This window comes from Anarhichas minor, unplaced genomic scaffold (assembly GCF_050575085.1).
Source record: "Anarhichas minor isolate MPS153535 unplaced genomic scaffold, ASM5057508v1 ptg000010l, whole genome shotgun sequence".
Lineage (NCBI taxonomy): Eukaryota > Metazoa > Chordata > Actinopteri > Perciformes > Anarhichadidae > Anarhichas > Anarhichas minor.
In genome coordinates, this window is record NW_027466456.1 from 5910900 (window position 1) to 5926449 (window position 15550).

Genomic DNA, 15550 nt, shown 5'->3' on the forward strand with positions numbered 1-15550 from the left:
ATCAACAGCGTAGCGGTTTGTTTTTCCTTTTTTTATTATAATAATATTGTATAAAATCAAAATGCTTTTCACACAATCAATGCACATCTTCTACACTCTCTGTTCACATTCACTTTCTGCTACCACACACCCCTGATTTATAGGCTGCTGTCATTTAACTTATCCAGCCGTGAAGGCACTCTGCAGTTCTGTTTTTCACTGTTTGCTCATCAGTCAAGCCTTGCGACTGTTGTTTAAGTTACTGTATTGTACACATGCAGCTATGTCTGAACACAGATCAGTTGTATTTGGCTTCCTGGACGAGGTTTCTGTGATGCTGGTCCCGCAGGTTGCTGAGCTGGAGCTGCTACATGCTGACCAGTCAAGGGACTGGAGGTGGAGAGAAACCTGCAGGCGTTATGAGGTTCAGTGTCCCGGCTGTGACATCCTCAGGATTTGGAGAAGCAGACCCTGCACCTCTTCATCCATACGGCCCTGCTGGGCAACACACACCAGTGTAAGAAAATGAAGTTTCTACATTGTATTCCACATTGCTTTTAGTTTTTCTTCTATGAGCACAGGCAGAGCCCCCATAACGGGCTCTTTAGGTTTACCCACTCATCCTTGCAGAGCAGCAAACTGAAATTTGCAGGATCGGCTAAGGAAAGACTGCCTTCAAGCTGGCCATAAACCAAAAAAAAACTGTGCATGAAGAGAGGGAAAGTGGGGGGGCTAACACTACCACTGAAAAGAGATGCCATCCCACTATGGCAAGCAGTCATCAAGCCACTAATCAGGCTGACTAGGACCTAGAGGCTTTTGCTGATTATACTGTTCTTACGATCAGATTGCACGGATTGACTGTAACGCTATAGGCCTCTTTCAAAGTGTGAAAACACAAACCCAGGAGAAAAGTAATGTGCTCAGTCTGTACACCCGGGAACCTGACACCTTTAAATGTGTTGAGCAAAATAAAATATGAATAATATGGTCATTCAATCTCAATGCCTGATGCACCAGGAAGAGAGATTAAGCACACGGGCCAGCCTACCCATGCATCCCTAACCTGCTAGAAGCATAAATAAGAAGCCAACAGTTCTCTTTACGGTCAACGACACCTGAGCAATCTCTCATTACAACCAACATGACAAAAGAAATGGCTATTGTGTGCACCGTAGTTGTGGAATATATGATTAAACTGATAGAACGAGAGAATGAGTCGAGTCCTTTTTGCCTGCACCTCTTCTGAAATTTCATCCACTTTTATCTGGTAAGCAGAGATGGTGGACGGACCACTCTTAATGGTCTGCGCCACAAAGGGGGACAAACTCAAATCCAGCGGTCAGTGCCGTTCACTGAGCGTCTGTCCAGCCAGTTGCATGTAGAACATTTCACTGATCCATCCATCATGAGATCCACGCATACACACGTGGAAACCTTTTTCCATCTCATAACACAGGGTTCCGTCTTAGTTTGTGCTCTGGCGCGGATGTGTGCATTCAACTCACCTGTACAGCTGCCAGTAAATGCGTACGATACACAGTCACCACCTGTTTGTGCTTTCTCTCCCAATCCTGCAAAAAGGTCACAGAAAATGTAACTGTCATGTCTGTTTTGTTGTTTTTATAGATGATGGTCGATATGGTCTGAAGAAGTGAGAAAAGAAGTCTTGGAAATCCTGTTTTTGTCTTCACTTCACACATCCCTAGTGTCAGTGCTCTCCTCACCTGGAGCTGCTGGGTGAGTATGGCGATCCTGTTCTGCAGTGCCACTTGCTGCCCGGGGTTGCCATGATGGGTAGATGAGGAGGAGGATGAGGTGGTGGTGATGCCCAGAGGAGGTGACAGAGCTCCCAGGGCCTCCTTTAAACGAAACATCTCCTTGGACAGCTCTGTTATCTGCACAAAGACAGAGGGCATGAGTTTGAGCCACTTCAAAGGTGCTTTAACAGCAGTTGTTTGGCCATCTGAACTCTCACCTTGCGGTCCCTCTCTTTGACCAGGCCCTGGGATTCCTGGATGCCCTTGTGGAGCTCCTGGATGTGGCTGGATTGGGCCTGTAGTTCGGCTAGCTGCTGCTGCACCGTGGCCAGCTGGGACTCCGCGACCTGTCGCTCACTCTTGTTAAACAGAGCCTCCCTCTGCACCTGGAACACCTAGACCGGTAAAACCACCAGTGGCACCTTGTCACTTCAGCAAGGTCTGTGTCAGTCTGTTTGATCACGTCTAAAAATTCTGACGCTTTCTGCTTTTGCAGAAGTGGAGGCTGATCCAGGAGCACTGGAGTTTGGTATTGAAAGGGGAATTACGGTTGCTGCCGTAATTAATACCGTTCATACAGACAGATACTCCAGGAAATATTTGATGTGTTTACCTGTGTCGGTGGTAGAAAACCTTCCCCACTACTACTTTGCTGTTTGGTTTGGTCATTTCCATAGTAACATCTCATGCTATACCTTGTCTTGCTTCCTGATTTAGAGGGTGAACATACCCTCTTCTTCCTGTTTTCATCTTGAGTCAAATGTAAAATATTTTTCTTCAGCATCATTATTCCCCCAAACCACTGAATTTTTGCTCAAAGGAAATTCCTGTTTCCCATTGTAACGGCTCTCTCTTTGATCTTCGCACACCCACGCTACAGTGCACATAAATACAATAAACCACGCTACAGTAAATGTATACGCATTTGCTTTTGTTGCTTTATCTCAGGGAAATGTGACTTTGTGATGATACTGCCTCCATTATCAGCATAAATGTACTTACTATGTGTGTGTAAGCACCCGCCAACACAAAATCCTACTCTTGGATTTTATTACAAACAGCCTGTGTTTTTGCTATTGAATCCCTTCTACTTTTAGCAGGACTCAATTTGTGAAGAGCATAAAAGCTAATTTAATGTCTTTCTCCATGTGAAGATGTGGCCCCTTATTAACCTCTGTGTTTGCCAACTTGAGGCGGAGAGGCAATTACCCAGTTTACAAAGTGAGAGTTTTTATGGAAATGACTTTTGAAGTGTCATTAGCAGCCTATAGTGCACATACAACAGTACTTCATTGCATCAGTAGGCACATATACAGAGGGATCAATGAAACAGAGGGACGTACTGAATAGAGAAAATAATACACATATGAATAATGTAGAGGCAGGAAAAAGGCCTTCATGGAACACAGATTACTTTGTGGCAGGCACAATAACATCGGATGTGGCTTTAGATGGCATTTGAAGGGATTGGACAAGGCAGACTCAATAACACACACACACACACACCTCAGTGCAGGTCTTCTCGTGTTTGCGAGTGAGAACGTTGAAACGGGCTGCGGCGGCGTTGATCTCAGCCTGCAGAGAGAGCCGCAGGGCTTCGTGGTCCTCCTTGGAGATCAGACCCCGTTCTGCAGCCTTCTGGGACTTCAGCTCCCTCAGCTCCATCTCCTTCTCGAGAAGAGCCTCCTGGGCTGCTGCTGCACTGCTCTCACCGGCCTGTAGGGAGTGCTGGAGCTCTGCCTAAAAGACAGAAAGCGCAAGGATTAATTCTAATCAGTCTGACCAGTAACATACGTAGAAAGCCAGAGCAAAATACTCTAATATCTTAAGTTAAATATGTGTAACAACCCATTGGATTATAATTCCTTCTAGTTCTACCAGCTAACAGTAAAAAAAGCCACACTAAGTAATGATCAACAGCTAATGTTGTACCCCCTTGTTAATCAGACAACACAATGGAAACAGCTAAAAGCAGCTGCTACGAACAAATAAGATGCTTTAACTTGTGTGTCCCTTTGAAAAACCTCGTTCTAAACAGTGAGGGACTTATTTTGTGAAAACTGTGACTGTGACTTTTAGCTGGTTGTGAAACAGTCTCACACTGCTGCTCGGAAACACTTTTGTCCACAAGGACAGCCAAAATCAACAGAAATTGAAAGTTCCTTGTAGTAGCTTTAACATTTTATTTTGACACGTTTCCTTTAATAAATATTGTGCCTCCGGCAATTTGAAAATTGCAGTGCTGCCTCAGCTCCCTCAGCACAATATTGTGATTTTGATACATTTTTGATTAATTGTTCAGACCGACCTTCGTCCAAGCCTGTACGCCTGCATATCCTCCCTATTTCTAAATCATTTTGACTGAACTGCAACTCTAGATCAGTGTCATCATCAGATTTGTTTTGATTCCTGCTGACCTTGACTTTCTCATGCTCCTCTTTGGGTACGGCATCCTGCATGGCCTGCAGTTTGGCCTCTAGTCCGGCAGCTTGCTCCTCAGCCTGACTACGAAGGGTCTTCTCCTCTTGGAGCTCTTGCAGAGTCTGAGCTAGCTGCTGTGATACCGCAGACAGCGCCTCCCTATGTTTTGAGAGTGGCACTGCGTCTTTCAGCTGCAGGGTGTCCTGTGCCCGGTTCTCCCGCTCAGCACACAGGCAGTCCAGAGCCTGGGCTGCTTCCTGCCTGGCAACCTCCAGTTCTTCTCTCACTGCCGCCATGGTGCGTCTGGAGTGCTCTGATTGGACAGAGGCATGATCGTTCACAAAACGGAAAGAAAAGTCAATAATCTTGCATTTTACTTGGATGCTTAAAGTAGAAAAAAACAACAGCGCACACCTGATATGCCCGAGGGCTCTGAGCTCTCTGAATGCTCCTCCTCTTCTTCCTCCTCTTCGTCATCTCCGCGTGGAGGAGGCCTGAGTCTCTCCAGATCCAGGAGTGCATTGTTGAGCCTTCTGGCCACGTCCGACCTCTCCCTGGCCAGCTGCTCACACTGAAGCCCCAGAGTCACCTGCACCTCCTCCAACTCGGAGCGGGGCACAGACTTCCTCAGCTCGCCCTCTAGCTCTCCCAAACGCTCCTGGAGACGACGGATCTGATCTCCATCTCCTGCTGCTCCTCCATCTTTCCCCGATGTTCTGCCCTCTGCCAGGGCTGCCTCCAACTCAGCAACTTTGTCACGGAGGCCCTTCACTGTCTTTTTGCTCTCGCCGTCTTTCTCCCCTTCTTCTTTCGCGGACTTTCTCTGGGACAGAGCAGCACGGAGTTCCTCTACTTTCTCTGTCAGCTGTTTGATTGTGTCACTGTCGCGGCTGCTCTGACCTCCCTCTTCGGCCAGTCTCTTAGCTAGCTCCTCCTCTAGCTCCGTCACCCTCGCTCTCAGCTGCCGTGCCTCCTGGTTCGGACACTCCTCTGCGGCCCCAGCACCTGCTGCGGCAGTGTCCCCTTCACCACACTCCACAGAGAGCACCCCGAGGCGCATCTGCTCTTTCAACTCCTCCAGCTCAGACTGGGAGGAGGCCAACTGCTCCTTCAGCCCTCGCAGCTTCTTCTTAAGAGCCACACTCTCTGCATCTGCACCTCCTTCCTGAGACTTCTCATCACCACTGCAGAACAAGACAAAGATTGGTAATCGTTCCTGCACTAACTCAAACAATGAAAACATGTCTAACATCATAACACCATAAACCCATGCTAGGGGTTATTTCCAGTACTGATCAACATGAAGATAATATGCAGGATTAATCATTTATGAGAAATCGCAATTTTACAAAGCAGACGGTGACGCCGCTTGATTTGTCTGAGGAACAGCCCAAACTGCAGGAAAAATGTAAATGCTCAGCACTTTTAAAAAATGGCCCTGATGGAGACCCTCAAAAGATACTGTTGAGACTTTAGAAATGAAGTGAGCACATCTCAGAATAAAAGTCTTGATCTGATTCCGTAGAGCTCCAGTGAATGTGTTCTGTGATGGCCACTTGAGTTCGTATGAATTAATCAGTCATACCAGTCCTCTGCCACGCTGGAGGCCTCGTCTGAAGCCTGGGCCTGAGAGAGGCGCTCCTGAAGGACTTCAAACTCCTTCCTCAGGGTCTCGTACTGGACTATGGGGACAAAGTCCGAGCTGGAGCTCTGCATGTCTGTGTCGTCCTTCTCAAACATCTCCAGCATCTGTGCACAACACGGAGGAGATTACAGTAACGTATGGAAGTTATCACCATTCAGTAACTGTTTATCAGTCAATGTGGAGATATGTACTGTAAGCTGAAAATGCATCATTTACATGTAGTGCCCTTAAAGTACACTTCACATTTTAGTAAAACCTATAATGCTAGGCTTGTAAGTAGGTGAGCACCATCGACTGCAGGTACTCGTTACCTAAAAGAGTACTCCAGTGATTTACTGGAGTACTTGTACTTGATTGTTCTTGAGATTGAAAAGAAATTCAACAATCAATGCAGCAGCAGAATTTAAATCCTATTAATTATACATATGGGTTTCTGTCATAAATGCATAAATCATTTATAAATTGAAGCCCATGCAGACATAACCTGGCATGCCAGTTGAATGAGTATTTTTTCGTTTTTGTGCATTTGTACTCTCTCTGACCTCACCTGCACTTTGAGAGCTAGTTCAGAGTTTTGTGAGGCAAGTTCCTCTATTTGTTTACGCAGCTCGGCAACAGTCCCCGGGTCTCCGGGGACAGGGGAGGGGTTGGCCGAGTCTGCGTCTCCTTGAGAAGTGGCCTCATCCTGAGCAGGGGAGGCTCTGGAGCGCTTGGAGAGCAGCTTCTCTAGAGGCAAAGTTAAAGAGAACCGACAACAATAATCAATCCGTGTACTTCCTGATGGGATACACACGGGAATGCCCATGTGGAATAGCAGGGAAGTACATGCATGCTCTCTATCAGGCTATGGGAAGCACATGTAAATACATACCTGGGAAGTCAAACATTTCATCCATGTCCTCAGAGTCACTGGCCCCAATACCATGGCCTCCCTTCAGCTCATCAAGCAGCTTGTCTCTCTCTGCCTGTGTCTCCTTTAGATGCTGCTTTAGTTGGGAAAACTAGAGTGCACATGTAAGAAAAATGGTGGTTATAACAAGCAACCCTAAGTCTTCACAAATGCGCTGTTTTCTCTGATACAGGTGTTGCCGCTGGATGTGTGTAGTACCTCCTCCAAGGCAGAGATGGCGCTCTGTTGCTGCAGCTCAAAGGCTTTGATCTTCTGGAGCAGACGGCCTCTCTCCAGACGCAGTCGGCGAATCTCCTCAAACACCTCTTCATCCTCTGCCTTTACACAGACAACCACAAGAAATGTGAGCACCTGATAAAGTCTGCATTTCATGTTACATGAAAAATCAAGATTTACAGTGCTAACCTGGGCTGATTGCTGTGTTTCTGTAGGCTGGGGAGATGGGGAAAGAGATTGGGGCTCAGGTGACTGGGCAGACGGAGCAGGACTCCGCGGCTTTGGAGAGGGTGGCAAACCCTGGATCTTTGTGATGGGAAACAGAATAGAATGAATCTTTGTTAGTCATCAAGGACATAATACTCTTTAGTTAATCTCTCGAGACGCAATATTGGACTACAGAGATATTACCAATGGGATTAGCATCTATTATGGACACTTGTTTGCTCTCACATAGTAGTAGTGGTAGACACTGTTTCTTTTTATAAGTGTGAAAACTGATGTTAAAGGTGAATGGACTACATATATACACGCTTAAAATACCGTAAAGCTAAAAAGTGTTTTCCATCCAGTGAGATTTTTCTCACAGTACCTGGAGAGGAGAGCGGGGCGGTGGAGGAGCTTTCCGTTTGCGGGGTGTAGTGCCCCCTTGCATTGATGAGTTGCCTGAGGGGACTTGGGGGGGCTGCGTGGGGGTGGGAGGTTGATCACAGACAAGCCGAGGTCAAACTCAACATAAACCAAGTTAAGACAAAGGGTTAGCAACAAAGAGGAGCGAAGGTCAAAACAAAAAGAAAGCAGCCCACAAAAATAATGACCTCATATTGGAAAAACATGCACAATATGAACGGCCCAAGTGGGCCATGATCTCATTTGATGGAGGGAGTGATCCAACACGCAGCTATGCAACATTACCTCTTCGCCTGCGCCCTCAGGAGCTTCGTACGCAGAGGGAAAGAAAACACACAGCAAGACACTTTAACCTCAAAAGCAATGAGATCAGCAAACAGCTAGAGGTACATGTGAATACGTGCACATACGCAAGTAATATACTCTCACTTCCTTTTAAATTACGTCTCTTTTCTAACATTTGTATTAGTATCATCCATGTGTCTTGTAGTTTTAAAAAAAACTAAAATCTCCAATTATAGAATAAAACTAATGTGGTCAGGCATCATATGCACACCAAATTCTCTCCTTGATCTCCCTTTCAAACCAGCCGCACATCTGTTTTCCATATAGCAGCAATGTCTTTGTTGGGAGATAAAAGTGGAAAAAGCCTTCTCTCTCTCTCTCTCTCTCTCTCTCTCTTTTTTTCAAACCCCACTTCACACCCAGCTGTCCTCCTGATCCACTTCTTACTATTACAGTTTCCCTGGAGGAGCAGAGTCACAGCCAGGATCCAGAGCAGCACAGCCACAGACAGAAGCCACAAACTGGATCTGAGGATCTGTTAGATGTCGCTGCCACGTGTTTCACATCATGCTGCCACTTTATATTTTCAAAGAAATGCTGTCATAAGCTGTTTCATTTACATTTGTGATAATATGATTATAAAGAGTGTGAACTGTCGAAGGAGCCTTGTGGGATCTTCAATCACGTCTATCTCTCCAGGTGCCTCATACTGTACCTGGAGGTGCTCCGTCCTGCAATATTTGCATGATGCGGTGGTTGCCCGTTGTTACACTGTAGTCGGTAGCTTTGTGTCCAAGGGCGTCAACCAGCTGCGTGTCGGCCCCGCCTCTCAGCAGAGCTGCTACGGTCTCAACGCCGTCGCTCTCACACGCCAGCATCAATGCAGACCTGCGATTCCAAACAAAACATCATAGTTCAACAGGAAAACAGCCTTACTGAGGAAACTAACAATGCAGGCGAATTGCATACAGCCATTTCAGACTGATAAATCATCAGCCTGTGTGTCATTAGTAACGCTTAAACCCACAGAACTCTATTTTCAATTTGGTCACGGATTCCAAAGATACCGATCAGATTGTGATTCAGGATGAATTGCAGGAAAAGGCGTTGGAATTATTTCCATTAGATACAATGATGTGGCCTGAACAAATGTCTCTAATAATCCTCTGCAAGCAGATATCCAAAGCTAAACTGAAAGCTCTTGGTCCCTGCTGGAAGTCTTGACCTGCATCCTTCCAAATCTACCCAAAGCTCTGGAGACTTCAATGGGAATCCTTCCTGTACCCTGAGCCAGACAACCCCACTGCTGTGAGAATAATCCTGCAGAGGTTTATTTGGTTCCAGCACAGCTAAGAAGGCTGTTTCAATGCCGCAGTCGGCCTCAGCAGGCCGTCATTCCATCTGTCAAAGCTTCAGCAGCAGCTACAAGAGAGCAATCCGGATCCAGCCGTCCCGCTTGCCTCATCAAACCCCCAGAGTATTATTAACAGTCCAGTACCTTCCCTGGTTGTCTTGCATGTTTGCATTGGCACCTCGACCCAACAGAAAGACACACAGCTCCACTCTGCTCATCTGAGCCGCTAAGATCAGAGGGGTGGCCCCGTCCTGACAGAGAGAGATACACACGGTTATTCAAGCATCATGCAGCAACAACACATTTTACATGTTTGATAATGATGTCTAAAGTACTACATAAGAGCAAATAAAGTAGGTAAATAAAAAGTTAATACTGATTCATTTATTTATTCATCTCACATAACAATTCAAAACAGAAAACGCAGCCCAAACTTTATTCAAACCCTTCAACATACCCCATCCTGGACATCCAGATCAGCTTTAAAATCCCACAGGGTCTCACAGCAGGACAAGCAGCCACTGACCGCTGCAGGAAATGATCACAATTACAGTCAATATCAGGTGTTTACATACAGCAACATGTAGCGGCCTTTGAGAAATGCAGTTTAAATCTCTAAGCACCTCTCTGTTCAGTTGGGTGTTAGATAAAATATTTTTGTCAAGTCTAGCTTCAGTGTTCCTTTACACCTGTTTACTTTTAATACTTAAAACATGTCGGATGGGATCTATGAGCGGTATTTGTTGTATGCAAAGTTAATCTTTAGTATCAAAACTGGTGTCATAATTCATTAACTGGGACCTGCATGATGAAGCGGTGTCCTCCCAAAGGTGTCGATGCAGTCTACTGCTAATCTCTCCTGTCGGGAAAAAAAAGAAAAAAAAAGCAATAAGCAGTAAAAGATAAACCATCTGTAATTAGTGGCGTCTTAAAATTCGAGCTTACATTATTCCATTAATATTTTACAGTATTCGTTGGTTAAACCTGAAAATACTGTCCTTCTGTGTTTTACCTGTAAGAGTCTTTTCAAACACTCTGATTGGCCGTTTTTGGCTGCGAGGTGAAGCGCGCTGAAGCCTGCAACCGGTTATGAAACAGACATTTATAAACAATTCATGACAATTCATGAGATAAAACCTGTATTTGATAATTCCCTACCAGCGCCATCAGTGACGTTGACGTCTGCTCCGTGAGAGATGATGACCTCCAGACAGTCCAGCCGGCCCCGGGATGCACAGACGTGGAACCTGCCGGAAGGACCAAGGACAATATACATGTCACGAGAGTTGAGATGTGAGAATCGGTTTCCATATAAAATTCCGAGAATTGTTCAGCTCCAACTGCTGATTCCACTCATCACTTTATTTTTAGTGCAAGAGAAAGGAGGCAATAAATCTTCCCCGTTTAGGCATTTCCATGGGAAACTACTTTGCTGCTGCACAATAAATTGTGTTTCACATGGCCGGGAGCAACAACAGCGGTTATTAAAAATAACCACGACGCTAATGAGTGTAACTGAAAGGAATACAAACGTAAGGCATTTACTTCTAATAAATAAAAAGGTAAACACTAGGTGCCCAACTTACGCTGACTTGCCCTCGGCATCCAGTTTGGTGGGACAGAGGCCTTTTTTGACGATGAGAGCGGAGACTTTGTCGGGCTCATTCTGCTCCACAGCCTGCAGGAGCCTCTCATCACTCTTACTCCAGTCCTGACTCTGAGGGGGACCAAGTCAGAGAACGGGTCACCACCTTGAACCGCCCCAACGGAAACTGATACCACACACAGCATATCTCATAACAAAGAAAACAATAGATGATTAGATGTTAGAATGGTGCCCAGAGATACAAGTTTTATAAGTAACAACACGCTACTTTAAAGACAGAAATATTATAAAATAGAGGGATATTTCCTTTCCTATCCCTGTGATTTGTGGATAGAGAGAGAAGATACCTACTGGCAGCGGCAGCAGGCTGAAACAAGGACAGAACCGCTTCATCAGGCTAAAAACAGGCTGCTGAGGATCCATACCGCTTAGTAGGGCACACACACACACAGCTAAATACAGCTAAATACAGCCACAGAGTACCAAGCCACCGCTGTGTGTCCTGCCTGACAATACACACTGCCGCCTCGCTGCATAACACAGTTACATTCGATACTGCAGAGAACTCTGCCACCCATAACTTTCTACCAGATACCCTTCAGAGGTCACAACAGCGTCATAGTATAGATCTACATACCGGAGAATTTATGCTATCCTCAAAATCACACCTCCATTGAAATCAAATAGCTCGCCACACAAAAAAACTCTGACACACACTCACACACACAGTATCCCTGCAATATGCTGCTCCCTGTCCGCATCCAAAACGCTATCCCATCATCCTGCCTCAGCTGCTAGCAGGGACATAGCCGGTCTGTCCACTGCACCTCACACACTGCCACCTCCTTCCTTTCCTCACTGTCCTCCTTTCTCTAACCTATTAATTTCTCTGCAGCCTACTTCTCTGTAGCAAACGTCCTCCTTCTCTCCAATTAGTTTTTTTTTTGTGTCAGGTCCTGGACGTTACCCCCCCTCCCCTGGCAGCGTCATACTGTAGATCTGTTTCTCTGCAGTTACAGAGCAGGGCCTGTGTGATGCGAGGACTCAGCAAAAAGAGGAGAAACAAGCTGGCTCTCTTCTGCAAGTTTGGACGGTCATTTACGTGGCGGAGGGGACATCATGAGGCAGACAAACAAGCTCAAATCTCTAGTCTCTTAGCTTATGGAGAGTATGCGTCTCTCAGGCTATACGGGGAGGTTTATTTGTGTGGAAAACCCTGGGAGATGTATTCTTAACTTCAATGGCTACTAAGTGAAACCACTCATCCAAAAGGATCCTCCTTGTCACTGTTGTAGTGGTAATTACTAACAGGGAGGTAGAGTTTCACCAGAAGGCGATGGACACTAACAGGCTGTAATGGTGCTAAAAGCATCACCAGGATCCAAATGCTCAGACCACACTGTAGAGCCAGCGGTTGCTAGTTTCTCTGCCTCCACCAGCGCTGCAAGGTCACTGACCCCAGTGTGTCGGCCTGCAACAAGCAGCTCGCTACATGGAGCAGGCCAAATAAGTAGAATCCTAAAAATGAAGTACATTAGGGAACAAGGTTAAATCGCACATTACAAAACCCTTCAGAGTAGCACCGGGATGACAGCAGGAAAGTGGGGTTCCTTTGTGTGTGTGTGTGTGTGTGTGTGCACGCACATGTGTGAATAATTAAAGGCTACCTGAGATCTCTGGTTATAGCAGCAGTCTGGAGACAGCCCTGCTCTCCTGCTGCTGCTCAGTGACACTGAATCCCAGGGTCCCCCCATTCACTCACTCACACACACACTCACACACACACACACACACACACTCACACACACAAAAGGAGCAACCTGGGATCTATATAGGAGCAGGTGAATGCTGTAATATTAGGTTAAAACACAGCTTGTTGTGGCTTATATCTCTAAATAGCTTGTAGCACACAGGTGTACTACTTTTAAATACATCCAACTGTAACGCTCCACATGGCACCAACAGATGGCGCTTACCTCAGTCTTTTTAAACTTTGCCTTCAGACTCTTCATAATGGTTTGATGGCCTCCGTCTCTACACTAACACTGCAATGAACAAGGCAAAGACACAAACATGAGTGTTATTGTAAGCAACAGCTTCAGGCTGTGTCTTAAAGTGGCTTGAATTTATTTACCCATCACTAAGTCATCAACAATTGTCCCAGCAACATTGCAACATCATGGTGCTCCAACATTTTAGGAATACTTAAGGAATGTGCCAACGCCAGACTATTATAACCCAGTTAATTATAATATTATAATACAGATAATAATGTTGTCAACACACATGTATAAACTGACCTGCAAAACCTGACAGTCCAGCTCCAGGTGAGTTTTCCTTCTGTACCATCAGCGGCGCGCAGCAACACACCATCGTCACTGCTCCCTGGCGGACAGCAGCAATGCACCCGCCCCCATCGTAAATCAACCAATCAGCATTGCGCAAAACACCGGATCAGCGTTTGATTGGCGATGATGGATGATATGTACTGTCGCGTGCGGGACATCTTGCACAACGTGGTAGTAAAGTGCGGTGCTGTTATTTTGGGTTTAACATGCCAGAGTTAATAGTAGAGAAGCATTCCGTCTTGTCCAACTTTGTCATTGTGTCGGTAGCTCGAGCTCACGCTTTAACGGAGGGGGGTGGGTTTATGAGAAAGTTCATTATTTTGGGCATTTTCAACCAATCATTGAAACGGTATAGTGAATTTAACCAATGGCAACGCTGGAGGAGCTGAACCCGGAAGCAACTACCTTTGTACTGTAATAAAGAGCGAGGTGAGTGAAAAATGTATACAATACTTCGATGCAGGGCTTAACTAAATATTACTCTATGAGTTTGGGTGCTAGTGGGCTTAAATACTTTAATAAATAGATATTTTACTGAAGTCCTGGCGTTAACTCCTTTCATCCACGTTGCCCTGTTCTTGGTCGTAATTGGATACGAATTAAGTTAGGCCATCTTTACCTCATTTACTTTGCCAAACTTTTATTTTTTTTGTATTACTTTCCCAAACTATCAAGTAAAATTAGACTTGCCTCTGTTGTTATCAAAAAATAGAAACGATACATGTAATACACACCCGCCACCAAAGGAGGGCAGTAAATGCACAGCAGAGGACAAACTACAGAAGAGTCTTTCAACTGTGAAGCCTCTTTTCCAACCCTAAATTAAATGCATGACTTCAATAAAGGATAACTTTTATCGATGTGTGTCAGGTTGTACATGAATGTCTACGGCCGCTCGTGCTCTGCGGCATGATTGTGTAATTAATGAAGCTGTTAAAAAAAAAAAGCAACAACTTATTAAAAGTTTGGAGAAAATGTCACATCCATATTTAGCCCTTTATAATGAGGGAGTCTTATTAATTATCTGAAATATTCCACTGCGCCTTGTTGTTTCTGTTTGATTCAATTACACTTTTGGCTCCTATGAAACTGTTTACACTTTGAAAGGAAAACGCAACGACTGAATACCTGTCTGTCTGCCTGTTTGTGATGATCTCTCACTGTGGGAGAGATCCTGATTTTCCCATTTCTGTTTTCCTCTCTCCCCTGTGCTCTCCATGTGTCTTCCTCTCGCTGAGTCTGACAGCTTGCCTGTCTCTCTCTCTCTCTCTCTCTCTCTCTGCCTCTGATTTTGCATCTCTTGCTCAGTTAACAATCTTTTGTTCCGTACAGTTCTGTCTCTCACCATATAGCCAGGATGGAAACAATATGTTACTGGGTTAAGAGGAGGTGTTGTGCGGATGAAAAACAGGAATGTGTAGCCGTGGGGAGGGGGAAGATGAGACAGATTACTGGTACATTCATGACAAGAGATAAAATGCAAAGAAAGGGCAGAAGAAGAATCAGAAAATGGTATTTCTTTGACATCTGAAGAAAAAGATCTTCACCTGTGGGAAGATGGATCTTGTCTCAAGGTCCCATGTTGTGCCAACAAGATCTGTATCATTCCCAGAAGATAAGACTTGTAACACATCTTATTGATCTTGTTCCCACATGTTAATGACTCTCAGTATGAATCTTGTTCCCACAAGATTTTGTTTCGCCACAATCTTTTTAAAAAAGCATCTTTTTAGTGCAGTAAGAAGGAGACATTAATAAAGGGGTCGAGGAGTCCGGAGGGGCTTTCTACCCTGGAGAACTTTGACATGCCTTTTCTGTCGGCTGATGTCATGAAATTAATCGTGTCTTCAAGTTTACAACTTCACTGCTATAAATGGTTTAAATTGGACTGCAGGGACCTGCGAGATGTTTGCAGCCCTGTGGCACCACCCCCCCCCCCCCCCCCCACACACACACACACCCCCCCTTTGGGTCTGAAGTCAGCGCTTGGTGAACACTGGAGCAGGCAGGAGGAGGACGATGTGAAGGTCTTGATGGGATAATGTTGATGGTTGTGGTGGGAGTGGATTGTAGCACAATGACCTCATCCCATCTCCCCGCCACTGGGAGAAAGTGAGCTCATGAGTGTCGTAAAGAAGGAGGCATTTACGGCCTTTTAACAGACTTAGATGGCCCTACCCACTGTAGCACACAATCCAATTTACCAGCCTGGACTACACGGTTAATGGGACATCTGTGGGAGGATGAACACGCACTCAAGACAGGATGAAAACAAAACGAATGAAACACACACTCAACCCCAAATGCATTAGTTTTCAATCAGAGTGGACAGGCCTCAGTGCTATTGTCCTCTTGTTTTTGTAATAACTAGTGTTTTTGTGTCTACACATCTGTCT

At 45.4% G+C, this 15550-nt stretch overlaps 1 protein-coding gene across 1 annotated transcript; it reads right to left on the minus strand.

Annotated features, from left to right (window-relative positions):
* Positions 1 to 40: 40 nt before the first annotated feature.
* On the minus strand, positions 41 to 13181 carry ankrd24 (ankyrin repeat domain 24). The gene is made up of 23 exons (XM_076088594.1): positions 13107 to 13181; positions 12783 to 12851; positions 10787 to 10917; positions 10359 to 10447; positions 10213 to 10277; positions 10002 to 10059; positions 9658 to 9728; positions 9345 to 9451; positions 8562 to 8734; positions 7847 to 7869; positions 7524 to 7616; positions 7121 to 7237; positions 6914 to 7033; positions 6677 to 6806; positions 6353 to 6531; positions 5746 to 5909; positions 4575 to 5344; positions 4157 to 4473; positions 3246 to 3479; positions 1958 to 2134; positions 1707 to 1877; positions 1488 to 1553; positions 41 to 474 (listed from the first exon to the last, which is right to left on the minus strand). The coding sequence occupies exons 2-23, from the start codon at positions 12816 to 12818 to the stop codon at positions 406 to 408; spliced, it is 3360 nt and encodes a 1119-aa protein (XP_075944709.1). The 5' UTR covers positions 12819 to 12851; positions 13107 to 13181; the 3' UTR covers positions 41 to 405.
* Between the last annotated feature and the right edge of the window lie 2369 nt (positions 13182 to 15550).

Excerpts from the sequence above, each read along its gene's own strand:
- ankrd24 (XM_076088594.1), bottom strand. The coding sequence starts at position 12,818 with ATGAAGAGTCTGAAGGCAAAGTTTAAAAAGACTGAG. Across the intron at positions 10,278-10,358 it reads CAACGTCACTGATGGCGCTG|GCTTCAGCGCGCTTCACCTC; the intron begins GTAGGGAATTAT and ends AACCGGTTGCAG. Across the intron at positions 6,532-6,676 it reads TGAAATGTTTGACTTCCCAG|AGAAGCTGCTCTCCAAGCGC; the intron begins GTATGTATTTAC and ends CTTTGCCTCTAG.